Source organism: Pempheris klunzingeri, chromosome 2 (assembly GCF_042242105.1).
Source record: "Pempheris klunzingeri isolate RE-2024b chromosome 2, fPemKlu1.hap1, whole genome shotgun sequence".
Lineage (NCBI taxonomy): Eukaryota > Metazoa > Chordata > Actinopteri > Acropomatiformes > Pempheridae > Pempheris > Pempheris klunzingeri.
This window is the reverse complement of record NC_092013.1, coordinates 23611545-23627063: the sequence shown is the minus strand read 5'-3', so window position 1 is coordinate 23627063 and position 15519 is coordinate 23611545. Positions and strand designations below refer to the sequence as shown.

General features: G+C 40.5%; 1 protein-coding gene across 1 annotated transcript in view; it reads right to left on the bottom strand.

The window, feature by feature from the left end:
• Positions 1 to 2654: 2654 nt before the first annotated feature.
• LOC139213051 (E3 ubiquitin-protein ligase RNF123) overlaps positions 2655 to 15519 on the bottom strand; it is a 148136-nt gene continuing 135271 nt past the window's right edge. The window contains exons 39-40 of the mRNA XM_070843666.1: positions 6392 to 6477; positions 2655 to 3302 (exon numbers count right to left, since the gene is read on the bottom strand). Coding sequence (XP_070699767.1) covers positions 3203 to 3302; positions 6392 to 6477 — 186 coding nt within the window. The 3' untranslated portion in view covers positions 2655 to 3202. The remainder of the gene's footprint in view (positions 3303 to 6391; positions 6478 to 15519) is intronic.

The following is a 15519-nucleotide window of genomic DNA, read 5'->3' as shown; positions in this document are numbered from 1 at the left end:
TTAAAGATATGATGGATAACAGGATTTATCTGATTGTGTCAAAGAACAACCAAATATCAGTCAAGAATACTTTAATACTTTGGGGGGAAATATGGAGCTATAGCTAGCAGCTGGTTAACAGGTTTCCCCATTTCCAGTCTGTATGCTAAACTAAGATAAACTAAGCTAAGCAGCCGCTGGCTGGAGATTCAGATGTAGCATACAGACGTGTGTGGTATCAACCTAAACATGTAACTCTGAGAGAGAAAGAGAAGACAAAGGATTACAGTAAATGTTGAGCTCTTGCTTTTAAGAGAAACCAAGTCCATCGTTTGTTGTCCAGACTTTGTGTACAGTGGTGCGACTGTGACTGTACAGTCTGTGTATGAATGTTTGGGATTTCCTGTGTGTTAAAAATGCATTTGTCAAATACTTAAAAGGAACACCATCGTCTTTAAAGACCAGTTTTATAAGTTCCAGTGGCTGCAAACCTACTCCCTAGACCCGTATTGTGGATTTGATCATGTTTCTAGTACATTGGTGAGAAAGTGTGTGCATTCCTGTAGGCAGGGTCGTAGATAGATTATAGCACAACGGGCCCCAGTGCACAGATGTGCAAAAGCTCCTCTCCTCTGGTCAATGTGTCTCTTCGTAGCCGTTTTACTTCTCTCAGTTGCCGCTTTGAGTCTCTTGGTGGTCGTTTTGAGCTGATTCGTGTCTCTTTGGGGTCATTTTGAGTCTCTTAATAGTCGTTTTGAGTCGTTTGGGGCTCTTAATGGTCACCTGGAGTTGTTCTGTATCACTCTAAGGTTGTTTTGAGTCTCTTTGTAGTCAGTTTATTTATCTTTTTGCTTCGTGGCTGGCTGATTCTATAATAGGATATGAAGAGATACTTCAAAAAGACACTGAGGCCGGCTACACCTGGACAGGCCCGTTAAAGTGATCCATCCATAGGTGAGGTGAGGTATACGTTTTCCATAGTTCCCTGCCTGTGTGCTCTTTTTGTTGGTGTGTCTGCAAAGAGGTGAAGGAGATATACGGTGCATGCCTGCCATCCTGTTGTCCTGAAAGATCTTCTGTGTGTGCGCCTGAGTGTGTGAGAGTATGGTGTACCTGCACTGACAGGTAGAGGTGAATTGTTGTGCTAATATGACAGCTAGTCCTCACACCTTTTTCTTTTTTTTTATTGGGGAGTTGTTTGGCTGCCCTGGTTGTGTCTGTGTGTGTGTGTGTGAGTGACAGAGAGAGTGTGTGTGTGTGTGTGTGTGTGTGTGTGAGTGTGTGAGTGAGTGACAGAGAGTGTGTGTGTGTGTGTGTGTGTGTGTGAGAGAGAGAGAGACTACCCTGTTGTACAGCCCCCCATGTCCTGTCATCTATCTACACTGTGATTTTATTTTTTACACCCCACTGTACTGATGTGTGTGTTCTGTTTTCTTGGCAAGAAAAGACACCACAGTCAGTCAGTCAAAGTCAGTCACAGTCAGTCAGTCAGTCAGTCAGTCACAGTCAGTCAGTCAGTCAGTCAGTCAGTCACAGTCAGTCAGTCAGTCAGTCAGTCAGTCAGTCAGTCAGTCAGTCAGTCACTGCCCAACAACACTGCAATATAACCTCTATATAAAATAGACGTGTGTGTGTGTACAGTACCAGCACACTACAGTACCACAGTGAAAACTCAGACTGGGGTCTAAAAGTGTAAAGTAATCTTGAAACCTAAAATGAACATGTGTTAAAATCAGGTGTTAGAGTTAAGCCTGACGGCTGATAGAGGTCAGAGGTCTCATCATGTATGCGTATTTCCTCCCACAGAAACGACATGCAGGTTTTGGGAAACAGAAACTCTAAATTACCTGCAAGTGTTCGTAGACACTGTGTGTTTTTAATAATCTAGTGTGTTTTGTTAACTCCCAATCAACTCTGTGATTTTGACTTTTGATACTTTGAATAAAGATTTAAGAGCGTTAGAATTGTTCAATTCTACTATGAGCTGAAAGGAAGGAGAAAATAATCTCAACACATTTCTACTGGATCTATTGTCAGCAGCCTTATTGAAAACTGGACACAGACAAACATTTCTGACCTGCCAGAAAACCAAGTGGTCGTCTAACAGGCGGACTGTTGTTCCATCAGGCGGCATGACCTCAAACTTTATGTCAAACAACAACCGATCAAAGCAGAAATTCAGCAGAATTCGGAGCTGAAATCAGGCTCCATCTGTCTGCCAGGCGTTAGACATGCCAACTGTTTAGGATGCATGTTGGGATTTTAAGCTCCATCCGCCGCTGGCCCTGACCGGGATGAGTGAGTTCAGACAACTGATGGACTGAATAAATGGAAAATGTCATCAAAACAAAAGTATCAACTTGACATAAATAGCGTTCGCTGTATCGGGAGATAAATCTCACTGATAACAAAATAAAGCAGGACTACTTATGATGCCCCGTTAGAATTTTATGGCCTCGGTGTGGACATGAAGAAAAGAGATTTTCTCCGATTTATCTTGGGACACGCTGCTTTAAAATATCTGAATCATTTCTCAAATGGTTTTACATTTACCAGATATGTGTTTATATATATATATATATATATATATATATATATATATATATATATATATGAAAAGCAAATGGAGGGCGGTGGGTAATTACTGGTCACCATCTGTTCCCCTCACTTCAACTCAATGTGTTCATTTGCTTTTTTAACTTCATGTCAGGTTTAATTTCAGCTCGTACATGAAAAAGCTCTCATCTCAGAATAATTCAGCATATTTTACCTGACTTCAGTCCATACACACCTCTACTGTACAGTATACTTGACTTTAGCATTACTTAAACACGTATTCGCCCACCCACATGAGTGGGTTAAGTCCATCATAAAAAGTCAGACACATTATGCTAATTTCCTCTCACAGGCAAAGTAAAGACTGACGAATGTTTGCAGCGTCGCTCCAAAATCTCAACCTCCATCTTGCCTTAAGTTATAGAAGGAGGACGTTCTGTGGATTACAGGCGAGAATCAATCTGTACATCTCCAAAAAAAAAACGACTGCACACGCTCACACATGCATACATACAGTACGGACCTCTGTGAGAAATCTTTGGGTTCACTGATATGTAGTCTGATGTTTGAGAGGCTCGAGATGGGTGAGTGTTTGATGCATCAGTCTTTAACACGGCTAACGTGTGATCTTTTACAGCTAACGTGTGCGGGGTGTGTGTCTGTTCTGTTAGGAGGTGGCGGGCTTGCTGTAGTCCTCGACCCCGGTGATGGTGGCTTTGCAGAAGAAACAGTCCTTGTTGTTCATCAGGTGCTGGTTGATACAGGCTCTATACACATGAGGGGACACAGAGGAGGAAAAAGAGCTGTTAGCGTCATGGGATGTGTCTTTTCTCCCGCACATGGAAGTGAGCGCACAGCTGTCTTCCATATGAAAAGATGATGTCACTCTATACACCTTGTATGTTTTTCACCTTTTTCTCTCATTTAGCTCACATTTAGAAATCAATAAGTCCAATAATGTCCTGAAATATTACTTACTTCTTAAGCCTAAACCTCATTACAGTAGCTCAATATAGAAAAGAATGTAATATCATTAAAAAAATCGATTTAACTCGATAAGATAGTATACAGTATGTTAATTATTCACTGGGGCATCTGAGGTCCACCAAAAGTGAGATTAAATAATTATTTCTTTGGGCATTTGCTGCACAATTTATGCACAATCATACTGTAAACCTCCATTCTTCCCTACTTTCTCTGTGGTTTTTTCAACTACAAGGTCACCTCACTGTGTAATGAGCGGTACATGAGGGTAAAGTTGCTGAAACCAAGTGACAGAAAAAAAGGACATCAGAAGAAAATACAGAGGGCTTAAAAAGTGCGAGAAAGAGGGTGAGGCAGTCCTTACAGTCCAGACTGGAGCTCAAACAGACACTTGAGTAAAAATGGGTCTGAGTGTGGCCTTGCAGGTGATGAGAATCAGCTCAGGTCAGCATGGTTTACTCCTCGTGACAGCACTTTCAATCAGCACCAGAACAATCCATACTACTGCTGAGGTGGCATGCCAGCTAAGCTAAATCAAGCGCACCTCCAGGATTACATGAAATATATATTGAGGCATGAAGTGGACCAAGGCCTGCTGCCCACAGAGCTGCAGAGGCTTTCAGCCACAATCAGCAGTTACCAAACAGCTGACTCACACCATAACACACATACCTATATGCATGCGTGTGCATGTATAAATTACCTATATATCAAAGATAAAGTATGGTGTGTACATATATTATGAGACGTTGCATGCATGTTTTTTTTTTTTTGAGGCATATATGTGTTTGACTTGTATTTTGTGTTTCTCTGTTTCAAGGACTGACAAACATCTTTAAAGAAAACTGAAGGGACCCAAATCTGTGTGTGTGTAACTATAACTATATAACTAGCTGGGCTGGTTATTGCTTAAAAACTACAATACCAGTACCTTTAAAGTGACACCAATACCAATAGATGACTTATTTCAGCAGCACTGTCCGTTGGCCTTGTGAACACGGTGCAGCTGTCCACCCTGAGCTTGATTAGGTGCTTTATCGCGTTTCTCCTGCCTTTGTTCTTTCCTGTCCACATTAGATGCATTTACGTTTATCGAGTTTATCTTGTCGGCTCTAGCCATACTTTTGAACGTCTTGGTGGCACCTTGGCAAACTGAACTGCCAACTCGTGACTTCACCTCACGTCTCGGACTGTATGGGCCGTGGTTCAGTGGTGGGCCGATCACACATCCCATCGGACTGATGAATGCTTGCTGTGATCGACTGCGAGCAAAATCATACAAATAAGATTTTTTTTTCTAGATTTGGATCCACGAAGGAATGAATGCAGGTACTGTTTGACAGGGGAAGTCAGTACAACTTGGTATTAGATTATTCTGATCGATAACTTAAAAGTATTGGGTTCCAATAATGAGCCCTACCTATAATGTAAATCCTTAAAGTCTGGGGTGAGATTAGTTTCAGATTAGGGTAGGCTAGTAGTGGTTATAGTTGGGGCAAGTCTCCATGAAATGAATCTATGTCAATGAAATGTCCTCCGACGTGGTGAAAATACAACTGTGTGTGTGTGTGTGTGTGTGTGTGTGTGTGTGTGTGTGTGTCTGGATCAATGAAGCCTTCGGAGGGGTGTACTAACTATGAGGCCAGATTAATGGCTTAGCGACGTATGTTGAGCCTGAAGTCTTTCATCGTCACAAAGGTTTAACCTGTCTAGATCACCATGGCAACTATAGAGCAGACCTAAGCTTGTGTGCAGATCTTACATACATTCAGCTGGTGAATATCAACACACACACTAAGAAATGCTACACAGCAGATCATCCGCACTCAGAGAATGATAGACATAGCAGCTAGCCAAGTCTGTTCTGCAGTCTGTACTGCAGCTAATAAAACGGATTAGAAAATTGATCACTCTATTGGTATTCATCACAGATAACATTAAATCAATAAAAGTGATTTCACTTTGATATGACCAGAAACTAAAGTGATTTCCAGATTTCCTTCAGTATGGGACCTCAGACCTAAATGCATTTGAGTATTATATTCAAATATTCTGTTTGAAGTTTAAAAAGCTCCACTGTGTGCATATGAGAATCACTGAGTAAAGTAAATGCATTAACTGATTTATTAACTTGCCTTATTAACTTGACAGCAACACTTGTTACATTCTTCACATATTATAAATATATTATATTATTTGATAACACAATAAATTTACATGGAAAGACTGTTTCTGAAAAATAGAAATTAGGATTTGACTACAAAAATGAGTCCACATATTGAGTCTGAAATAAGACCTAAACACTACATGTTGGGATTGGCTGAAAACTAGCACTGAAAGAAAAAAGAAAACAAGTGAGCAAATGAACAGAAAGGTGTTAAGAGTTAGCTAACTGATTAGATAAATAGTTTGTTACTTGATATTTTGTTCTATCCTGTATATTTTTCCCTTTTTTGTTTGTTTTGTAGTAACTGCTTTACTGATGCTTATGATTATTATTAAATATCAAAAGGTCTTAATGGCTGGATTACTGTGTGTATGAAACATTTTCCAAAGAATTTCTTTCAACTCAAAACTTGCTTCAACACTCGTGATCGTGAACGTTACTGCAGAAGAAAATCGATACTTTGATCATGTTTGGTAGAAATAGAAATGCTGTGGCTCTGACAGACCAGAGTCCTGATGGCTGTAACAGACATGAGAGGCTGGACAGAATTCAACAGAAAGCTGTTCCTCCGTGTTCTCCGGGACGTCTCTGTTTCTGTGTGAGCTGGAGATGAAATGTGTGTGTGGGGAGCAAAAGAAGAAAGAAGCTGTGTGTGTTGGTGGTTTATACATGTGTGTGTGTGTTGGTGGGTGTTTGTGGACTCACTTGCAGGACTTGTGGGAGCAGGGCTTGAAGATGGCAGAGATGGAGTGAGCGTAGCAGATGGGGCAGAGGTCTTCTTCGCTGGTCGGCTACGACAGACAGAAAAAACAGGATCTTTTCAACCGTTTGGACTCTGAGGTTTGTGAGGACGTCGGTGTCACCTCAATAGTGTAGTATAAGTACATAACTGCAGTGTTTTACACGCTTTCATTGGTTTGTAGAATATTAAAGTATCCACAAAAACAACAGCACATAGCCGATAGACCTAGAAATGTTTTAAGGAAAGCTTTGTGAACATAGTGTTTTGGAATCGATGCATCGGTCATACAAAAGAATCTGTCAGATCCACGGACAGCTCCAGGAGGGAAGGAGGTGGGAGAGAAAGAGCTTCAGCACTAAGTCACCAAGTACTCTGAAATAAGAAATGGATTTCTTCACAAACCCAGCGCTAGATGTCCAGAAATCCTCCACCGCACACGGGGGAAGTTTCCCTACAGCAGCAGAGGAAAAAAGCAGCAAAAGAGCTATTTTGGCTGCAAGATTCAGCCGTCGTGTTTAATCCTGACAACAGTCACTATGATCTTATACAAGCCTCTGGTTTTTGGCGTTTAAAATGATACACAAGACATCAATAATATTTCCATTTGATGAAATGAGCCATCAAACATAGTAGTTGGTCTGACTATTTTACTCAGTTTTAACATCAGCAGCTAGAAAATGGTTAAACAAACTACAACAATGGGGTAACTGTTGCAAAAACGCTCCGAAGGCGGGATAATGGGAGGTTTTGAGGTTCCTTCCAGTTCAGCTGACGCTCAGAGAGTCAAGCACATAACTCCACATGAACTAACAGCATATTGATTTGACAGCTTATGCATCATTTAATCAAACAAGATGGAGCACGTTCATCGGTGAGCTTTCGTCACCTTTGGACTGAGTCAGCTAGCTGGCCAGCTGCCAGCTGCATAACTTGGAGTAACACCGTGATTGACTTTCCTATGCATCTATATAGCCCCCGTGCATCATGGGATGTCTGTGTTAACACCACGGGTGCCGAGGGAAACACTTCTCTGGAGGATGTCAACATCGCCATCACACCCGCTCTTCACACTCACAGCCTTTTCCTGCACTTTTCATCCCGTCTGTTCACTTCATATGTTTTCACCTCACAACCTCTCTTCACTTTCAGCTCCTCCTCTGTACTCATCTCCTCCGTCCTCCTCACTTTGTTCACCGTCTCCCCCCGCTTCATTCTCCCTCTTTTTTTCCCTTCTTTTTGAACAAACCTCGCTTTTTGTCCCACTGACAACTGACACTTATTTTCTTTAAACAATAAACTCCTGCATATGGTCTCACTTACTGTATTTAGTGTCACTCTCTGTTAAAAATGGTACAGTTGTATCATAGATCAATACAATAACATCCGTACAACACTGAACTATCCAAAGACCAAAACATTTTTAAAAAGTATTCGTAAGTACAAAGGTTGTACTTCTTTTTATGAATATGGGTGTAATAATAATACAAAGCATACAAGTCTAATTCAGTGTTTATTTGATACCTGACTGTCAGTATTTATTTATTTTAAGTGTACTACTAAGTACCTGAATTAGCCCTGAAAGCTTGAAAATAGAATCAAAATTAATTATAAAATGAGATTAACTGGGAGTTTACCTTTCAGTCTAGTTCTGCAACTATTTTCATTATCGACTGGACTTTTTTATAACGTCAGAGTCCAACATAAACTCTTCACACTTCTTGTTTTGTCCGACCATCAGTCAAAAACCCAAAAGCATTTGGCTTATTGTGATAGAAAGTGAAGAAAAGCAGAAATGTCTCACAGTGGAGACTGTAGAAATGGCAAATGTGTTTCATTTTTCCAAAAGAATCCATCAAGTGATTTTTTAAAAAATTGTACACAGTGATTTTGCTGTTGATTTATCGGCTAATCACGTAAGTCATTTGGGAGATACAGTCTGTAAAGCAAATACCCCAAAGGCTTCTCTTCTTTTGAGAACTGATCATTATCTTTAAGAGCAGCTGTGCCTCCATCAGCAGCACATCATGTTTCCCACCAGTGAAGCGGGCCGTCACAGTGATCCGTCTCTTTTCTAGTGCTGACTTATTCTTTACGATTTTGCCAAGGTAAACAAGGCAAATATAACATTGTCCTCATCTATCTGTTAAAGCCGTGCTTTTTCTTTAGTGTTATTGTTCCTCACTGCTTCATTCAAGACATGACAGCATATTTAGAGAAAGAGCTGCACGCCTGCATTGATATGTTGGCACCTAGTGAGAGAGAGAGAGAGTGAGAGAGAGAGAGAGAGAAGGGAGGGGGGTGCAGTGAGCATGGGTGGCACTCGATCCATTTTCACATCAGTTTCATCATCTAACTTCATTAGAGAGTGATTTCTGCTGCATGTCTGACTATATCTGACATGGTTGGATCAGACAGTGTTGGTTCACTTGCTGTACACTGAGATTTTTTGCTCGATATTCACCAAATCATTGGTTTTGAAAACCTCTTCTGTTCCAGTCGCACTGTGACGATGAATTCAGATCTAAGAAGAATCTCCTCAACAACTTCAAATCGTCTCTGTCACAGAGTTTCATAGTTTAACTGGTTGTATTCTCTTTGCGCAAAAGTACTGAAGATTGAAGTAATACATTGATTACAGAGAGTTTAGAAAGAGAAAGGAGATCTCAAAGCTAAAAGCTAAAAGCCTTTATTAATCTGAAACCAGTCACTTCAGACTTGTGTCGTGTTGGAAGTGATACAGAAGTGTTTCAGATTGACAGTGTGACTTCTTGTTAAGTGTTTATTCAGTTGAGAACATGTTAAATTACCAGCACGTTAATGTTAAAGGCTCTGAAAGGGGCTTAAGACCTGCTTTTTTTTCTCCTTTGTGTTTTTCTAGCGTCACAATCTACTTCTTCTTCTACCACAAATTCATGTTTTCCCTCCATAATCCCACTCTTTTCCTTGCTTCCTCTGACTCTCACTGTCCTCCCGTCTCTCCCTTCTGTCGTATCCACACAGCATGTTGTCTCTAACCTTTCAGCGCCCATATCTGCTGCCCCTCCTCCTCATTTTCTCCTGCAAATCCCCCTTTATTCCTCCACATCCCACATCTCCTTTCGCCTTCTCTGACACTTCGCCGCCCACAGTACTTCTGCAAAGCTCCAACATTAACGTTAATTACAGGAGAAAGCAAAGAGCCTTTACACTCAAATAAAAAAAAAAGTGAACATCATGCACCTCTTACAACATCTACAACAACAATAGCAATAATAATAATGATAGTATTACTAATAATAACAATTGAAATAACAGTAGCATCGCTACTTAATGTCTGCTAATGGTTTTCTAGATGTTTTTCGCCCCCCCCCCCATCGAATGAGCATAAAATCTAACATCATCCCTGAACATAAATCATACAGCTCCTGTAATTAACATGAATGTGTGTTGATTTTTGTCAGACGTCGTGTCCTTCTCAGGTTTTGTTGTGATGACGAAGGAGGAGAGATTCAACTGTCTTCTTGTTGTTTCACTGTGGCCAGACGGCTTCATTAGAACCCACACGGAAACACTCGCCGTTTCTTCGCGGCACGACAATGTGGCAGAATCAGGTCTGGATATGGTCTGGACTTGCTTTTTCACACGCGTCGCACACGGCAGCAGACTGTCCGTGTCAGATGCATTCTCACTTGCCTGAAACACTCTGTTTGGAGCCTCAGAGACAGAATGCAGGAGGCAGGACATGATGCAAAAACAGCACAGGAAAGTAGTGTAAAGTTTGGTTTCTTTTCCAGGCTACCGACTCATCTTGAATAAGACTGTTTTTGCATTGATATCAGTTGAAACCTAGGTGTTTTTGGGGTTGCAGCGCATGTATGAACGGGACTGCTGTTGGTGTGGACGCAATCACACACACAACATTTAGGTGGCTTCATGTCGGTGTGGTCTCCTATCGGCTTGCTTCTGTTCCCTTTGGCGTCCTCTCCTCCGGCATCACCTCCTCAGCAGGAGCTCATTGTCTTCCCGTCATTAGCTGCACCGTCTGTGTTCGACCTTCTTCACTCCCAGTCCTTCATCAATTCTCATCTCTTTTCTCCTGCTCTCCTCTCTCCTCACTTCTGTTAATCCCCTGCTTTCAAGAAATCAATCTTCCCGTCTTCATTATGTGTTCATTTCTTCTATGTTCTCGCCTTATTTTCCATCTGTGTTGGTTGTTCATTGAAGTCTCTAAACGGTTGGACCTTTGGCACCTCAAGTCAATTTTTTTCATCTCTCTCTTCAGCACCCTTTATTTCACATCGACAGCTTTCACAGAGCGTCTTACTGTGTGTGAGCCGGTCGTCGCTTAGTGTCTTGCAGCAGTTTAACTAGAGGCTATTGATGAAGAAATTATAAGTCAATCTGGCTTCCAGCTAACCCTAACCCTTTTCCACAATCAGCTCCAATCTAAAAACCAGTCAGTGATTTTCTCCTCTGACTTCAGGTTTACCATCAGCACCTCTGACGGCAAAAGAAACGTGGATGAAATCATACGAAGCTTTTCGCTTTTACAGCTTCATTATACAGCTTTCAGCGGTAATATTGCACAAAGAGCTGACAGCAGCTGCTTGCATAAGTGCACAAAATGTCAGACAGACGAAAATGAGTTTCTGTTGACGAGAGTTGAGAACAGTACGTTTACACGAGGCTCTCTGTATCCACGGCATTTTAAAGTGGTTTCAGTCGAGACGTCCGTCAACAGTGAAACACCTGAACATAAAAACAGCTCAATCTCTTCTCCTTCGTCCTTGAGGTAAAGTGTAATTTATAGAGCTTAAAATTCCAATTCGCCCCAGGAGTGTCTCAGTTCAGTCTGTTGGTGAGGATTCAGACGGAGCTGCATTAAAACAGCACAGTTTGTTTCAGGTACTGGTGAGACAATGAAATCCCGTCTGGGACGTCTAGTCTGAGTAACAGATGAACGTCTTCAGTGGTTTATCAGGCACCAAAACGCTACACAGATACTTAATAAGATGCTTTATTGCTGCTTTGTAATGTTTGTAATGTTTAAACTGCTTTATTTGTTTAATTAAATATTGTATTGTCAAGAGAAAAAACCTCATCTAGTTCTGATGACTCATATTTATTGCATTTAACAAAACAGCCGTAGAAATGTTTTCTATGTAATTCAGCTGGTTTCCTCTTCAGGTGTCTTTTGTTACAAGACAATGAAGATCCATAAAGTGGAATGTATATCTGAAGCAATTATTAAATATATTGAAGACTAATCAGCATCCATTTTGATAAATAATCATTGTAAAAAGGAATTCAATGGGGTCCAGCTTCAAAAATGTCAACATCAGCTGATTTTCTTTGTCTCATCTGATAATAGTGTGAATCTCCAACAATCCAAAACCCAATCTGATGCCAGGTGCCACATCGTGCTCTGCAAAATTAATTTTCACTATTTTTAGAACTTTAACAGACTAAACAAATAAGTAGTAGCTGGTGATCAGCATTATGATTAATTAATTGTAATTGTTAGTTGCAGCCCAGTTGAAAAGGGTGGATTCTACATTCATTTAGGTTTTAGAGTCACGGCTAAACATTAGGTGCTACGTCTGCTGCTGCCTTCCTCCTTCAGACTCACTTACTTCCACCTGATTCTGCTGCCTCCTCCTTCCCTTCTGCATCAGCACACTGATACCTTCTCCTCTACTGATTCTCTCATCCTCCACCTCTTCATCTTTCACTCTCTCTGCCATATTCGAAAGTATTTTCTATCAGCCTTTCCCTCCCACATCCTCCTCTCTGCTGTGTTGCTGCTTTGCTCTGATCTCCTCCTGAGATTTCACTGAACAGCTGTCACTCTGCTTCCGTCTGATCCCTGTCCACCTCCCCCAGACACCACCGTCACCCTGCTACACTGAGTCCATCAGAGTTACAGCATTAGACATGCTAATACGTCATGATGTATTCAGAAGTCAGACTCTCTTTATTACAGGAATATTCATTCAGTTTGATGCATTATTATTCATTTTAACAGACAATTCTGTGCTCTAGATGAAAGTGAACATGTTCCATTACTGTGGGGGTCACTTCTAAAGCTGCATATAACACTGATGTGTGTAAAGGACTTTACTTTTTAAACACTTATGCCAAGACATCTGTCTAAAGAATCCTGTGGAACCATAGACTGTATAAAAGAAGTCAGCCTGGGACAGCCAGCCTGAATTTTCAGAATCTCGATCTTGGGTTTACTGGCATCTCATGAGTTTTTCTTTCTCCCGCCTCTGATTGGGTAGGTTTAGGCACGACTTCTGATTGGTTAGTTACAAGGTAGTCCTGCCCTAAAACGTTACCTCGCTTTAAAGTCTATAAATGGGACCATAATGTAAAAAACGAACATCATGATGTATTGAAAAGGATTTGAAACTAGTGACTGACATCTGAAACTCATTAGGAAAATGTTTACTCCAGTAATAAATCAAGTGAGAAGTCGGGTCATTTTCTCATAGACTTCCATACAATAGGACTTCTCTTTGGAGCCAAATGAGTCGCCCCTGCAGGACGATAGAAAGAATGCATGTTTAAGGCATTTCCACGTTGGCTTAATTTTTCAGACCTAGAAGCTACGTCCACCTCTTTTACACAGTTTATGTGGAGAACTTGTTATACGTTGAAAATAAAGTAATTAAATGCCATAGAAATAAAGGCTAGTCTATTCTGTATAGTTTCACTTTCACACTTCACCTCACACACTGTGACACTTCTCACAAATTTGTACTTTTCAATCTGTACTTTTTGTTTTAAAAAGGGACAGACTATTTAATTTAATTGTATTTTATTGTGTCTAAGTTTCCGTTCAATTTTGTATTTTAATATTTTGTATTGTTGTGACGACCTCTGTACCGCACTCTGGCACAACAATTTCTTCCGGGATAAATAAAGTCGGTCTTATTCTTATTCTTATCATCTACATACCCACCCACCTGCTTGGTCCACCCTGAAATGTCAACTATTGGATGGATTGTCATGAAATGCAGTTCAGATGTTCATTTTCCCCTCAGGATTAATTGTAATAACTTTGGCGATCCTCTGACTTTTCATCTAGTGCCATCATCAGGCCAACAGTTTAATTTGTTGAATATTTTGGTCTATGGTAAAAAATACCAGCAAAACTAATGACATTTCCACTAGATTCAACTGAACTTTGTGTTATCTGCTACTTACCTCAGCATGCATACATGCTACACTAAGATGATCAACATTTAATGAGCTTTGCTAGAAAGCACTTCAACATTCACACTGTGGAGGTCGATCTTTGTTTTTTCTCTCCCAAGCGTCAGTTTGTTGTTGGAGCAGCTGATAATGACGCAGAGCAGAAAAGATGATAAATGTCTGTTAAACTGGTTCTTACAAGTGAGGTTCCTCTACAGCAGGGGTGCCCAATACGTTGATCGTGGAGGTAGTGTGGGTAGATCACGTGACATTTAAAAAAAAAAAAAAAAAGTTGTGTTTGCGCCTTGATAGACGTACAGGGCGGCCAGTCTGTCATCTCTTCTCTGCTATGGGTCGCGGGCAGGGACATGCATGCGGTCAAACGCGCTAGCTACTGCAAAACTCCAGTGACCTAGTTAACCTTCCAATCTATATCTACTAAAGAAGGGATACTCTGGGATGGGGAACAGGATAGGAAAGGATATTTGACTCCATTCAGTGCAAGTCATCAGAGTAAGGAAGTGACCATAAATGTATTGAATGTTCCAATTACTCTTGTCACTTGTGTGCAGTATTGATGATTACATCACTGTTTATCACCTATGTGCATTACTGCTGTCAATTTTTATGAGTAACACCAAGGGTTACATTAGCTGCAGTTATGCAGTGTATGACAACATATATATTGTATATATAAAGTATACTCAGTATATATAGAAATAAATATATGTTTAGCATTTTTAATGTAGGTACATCATTTTGACCTGGTCATTTTAAAAGTAGCTCGCGAGCCGAAAAAGTGTGGGCACCCCTGCTCTAAAGCACTGGCAACTTGTTTACGTCCATCTACCAACAGGATTCATATTCAGGTATTCAGTGTTTGTTTTCTTCTAAAATTCGGTCCTTGTGGGATACATCTAGATTTGAGGATTCTTCTTGTAATGTGCTCTGCTATTCATGCCATTCTCACTGTCTCATTTAAAAGTCTGAGATTTAAGCATAGACAGCACTTAATATCACAAAACTGCTTTATTTTGGTTTCGGATGGCTGAAAAACATCCTCCAGGTGTGCTAAGTGACATTTAAACAGAAAGAAATCCATTCTGCACAAGGGAGGAGATATAAAAGATTAATCAACAGATTGATTAACGGCAGAGTGAGTCTGTGTATTATACAGGTGTCAGGACGCTGTCAGTTGCAATGCTGCCCCAAATAATTCTTGACGCTCACACACAAACACCCATGTTCACTCTCATATATAGAGAGACACTGTGCACAATATCTTTCAGTCCTTCTGTCAGTCATATATATATAATTGGGTGACATTTGAACTCTCGCAATTCAAAACTTTCTGTAAGCCTTAGATCTTTTCCACCGCAAATTCGCTATCCTCCACAAGTCAGATAGCATTGAAACGGGAAGAGGAAGTAAGAGACAGAAAACAAAAAGAAACAAAAGAGGAAAAAGTCCACTGAACTGATTTTATGGGAGATATAAGTTCCAGGAAGTGCTGTTCACTGCTCCAGGCTTTCTCTCATTATATTTCCCTTTGACAGAACTGCCATCTGGACAATGTAAATGCATGGACGGTTTACTGACTGATCCCAAAAGTACCACAAACAGAAGAAAAACCACAAAGTGATAATAATGTGCTAGTAGGACGTGTATTTTCTATAATGACAAAAACGAACTTAATAAGATTTACAAAAAAAAATAAAAATATTATAGCATAGGGTTGATTGGTCTAGGGTGGGGGTCGGCAACCTGCGGCTCTTTAGCGCCGCCCTAGTGGCTCCCTGGAGCTTTCAAAAATATGAAAATGGAAAAAGATGGTGTGAATATATTTTTTGTTTTAATATAATTTCTGTAGGAGGAAAAACACGACAAACATTCTTAAAGTTTTCCAATGCTG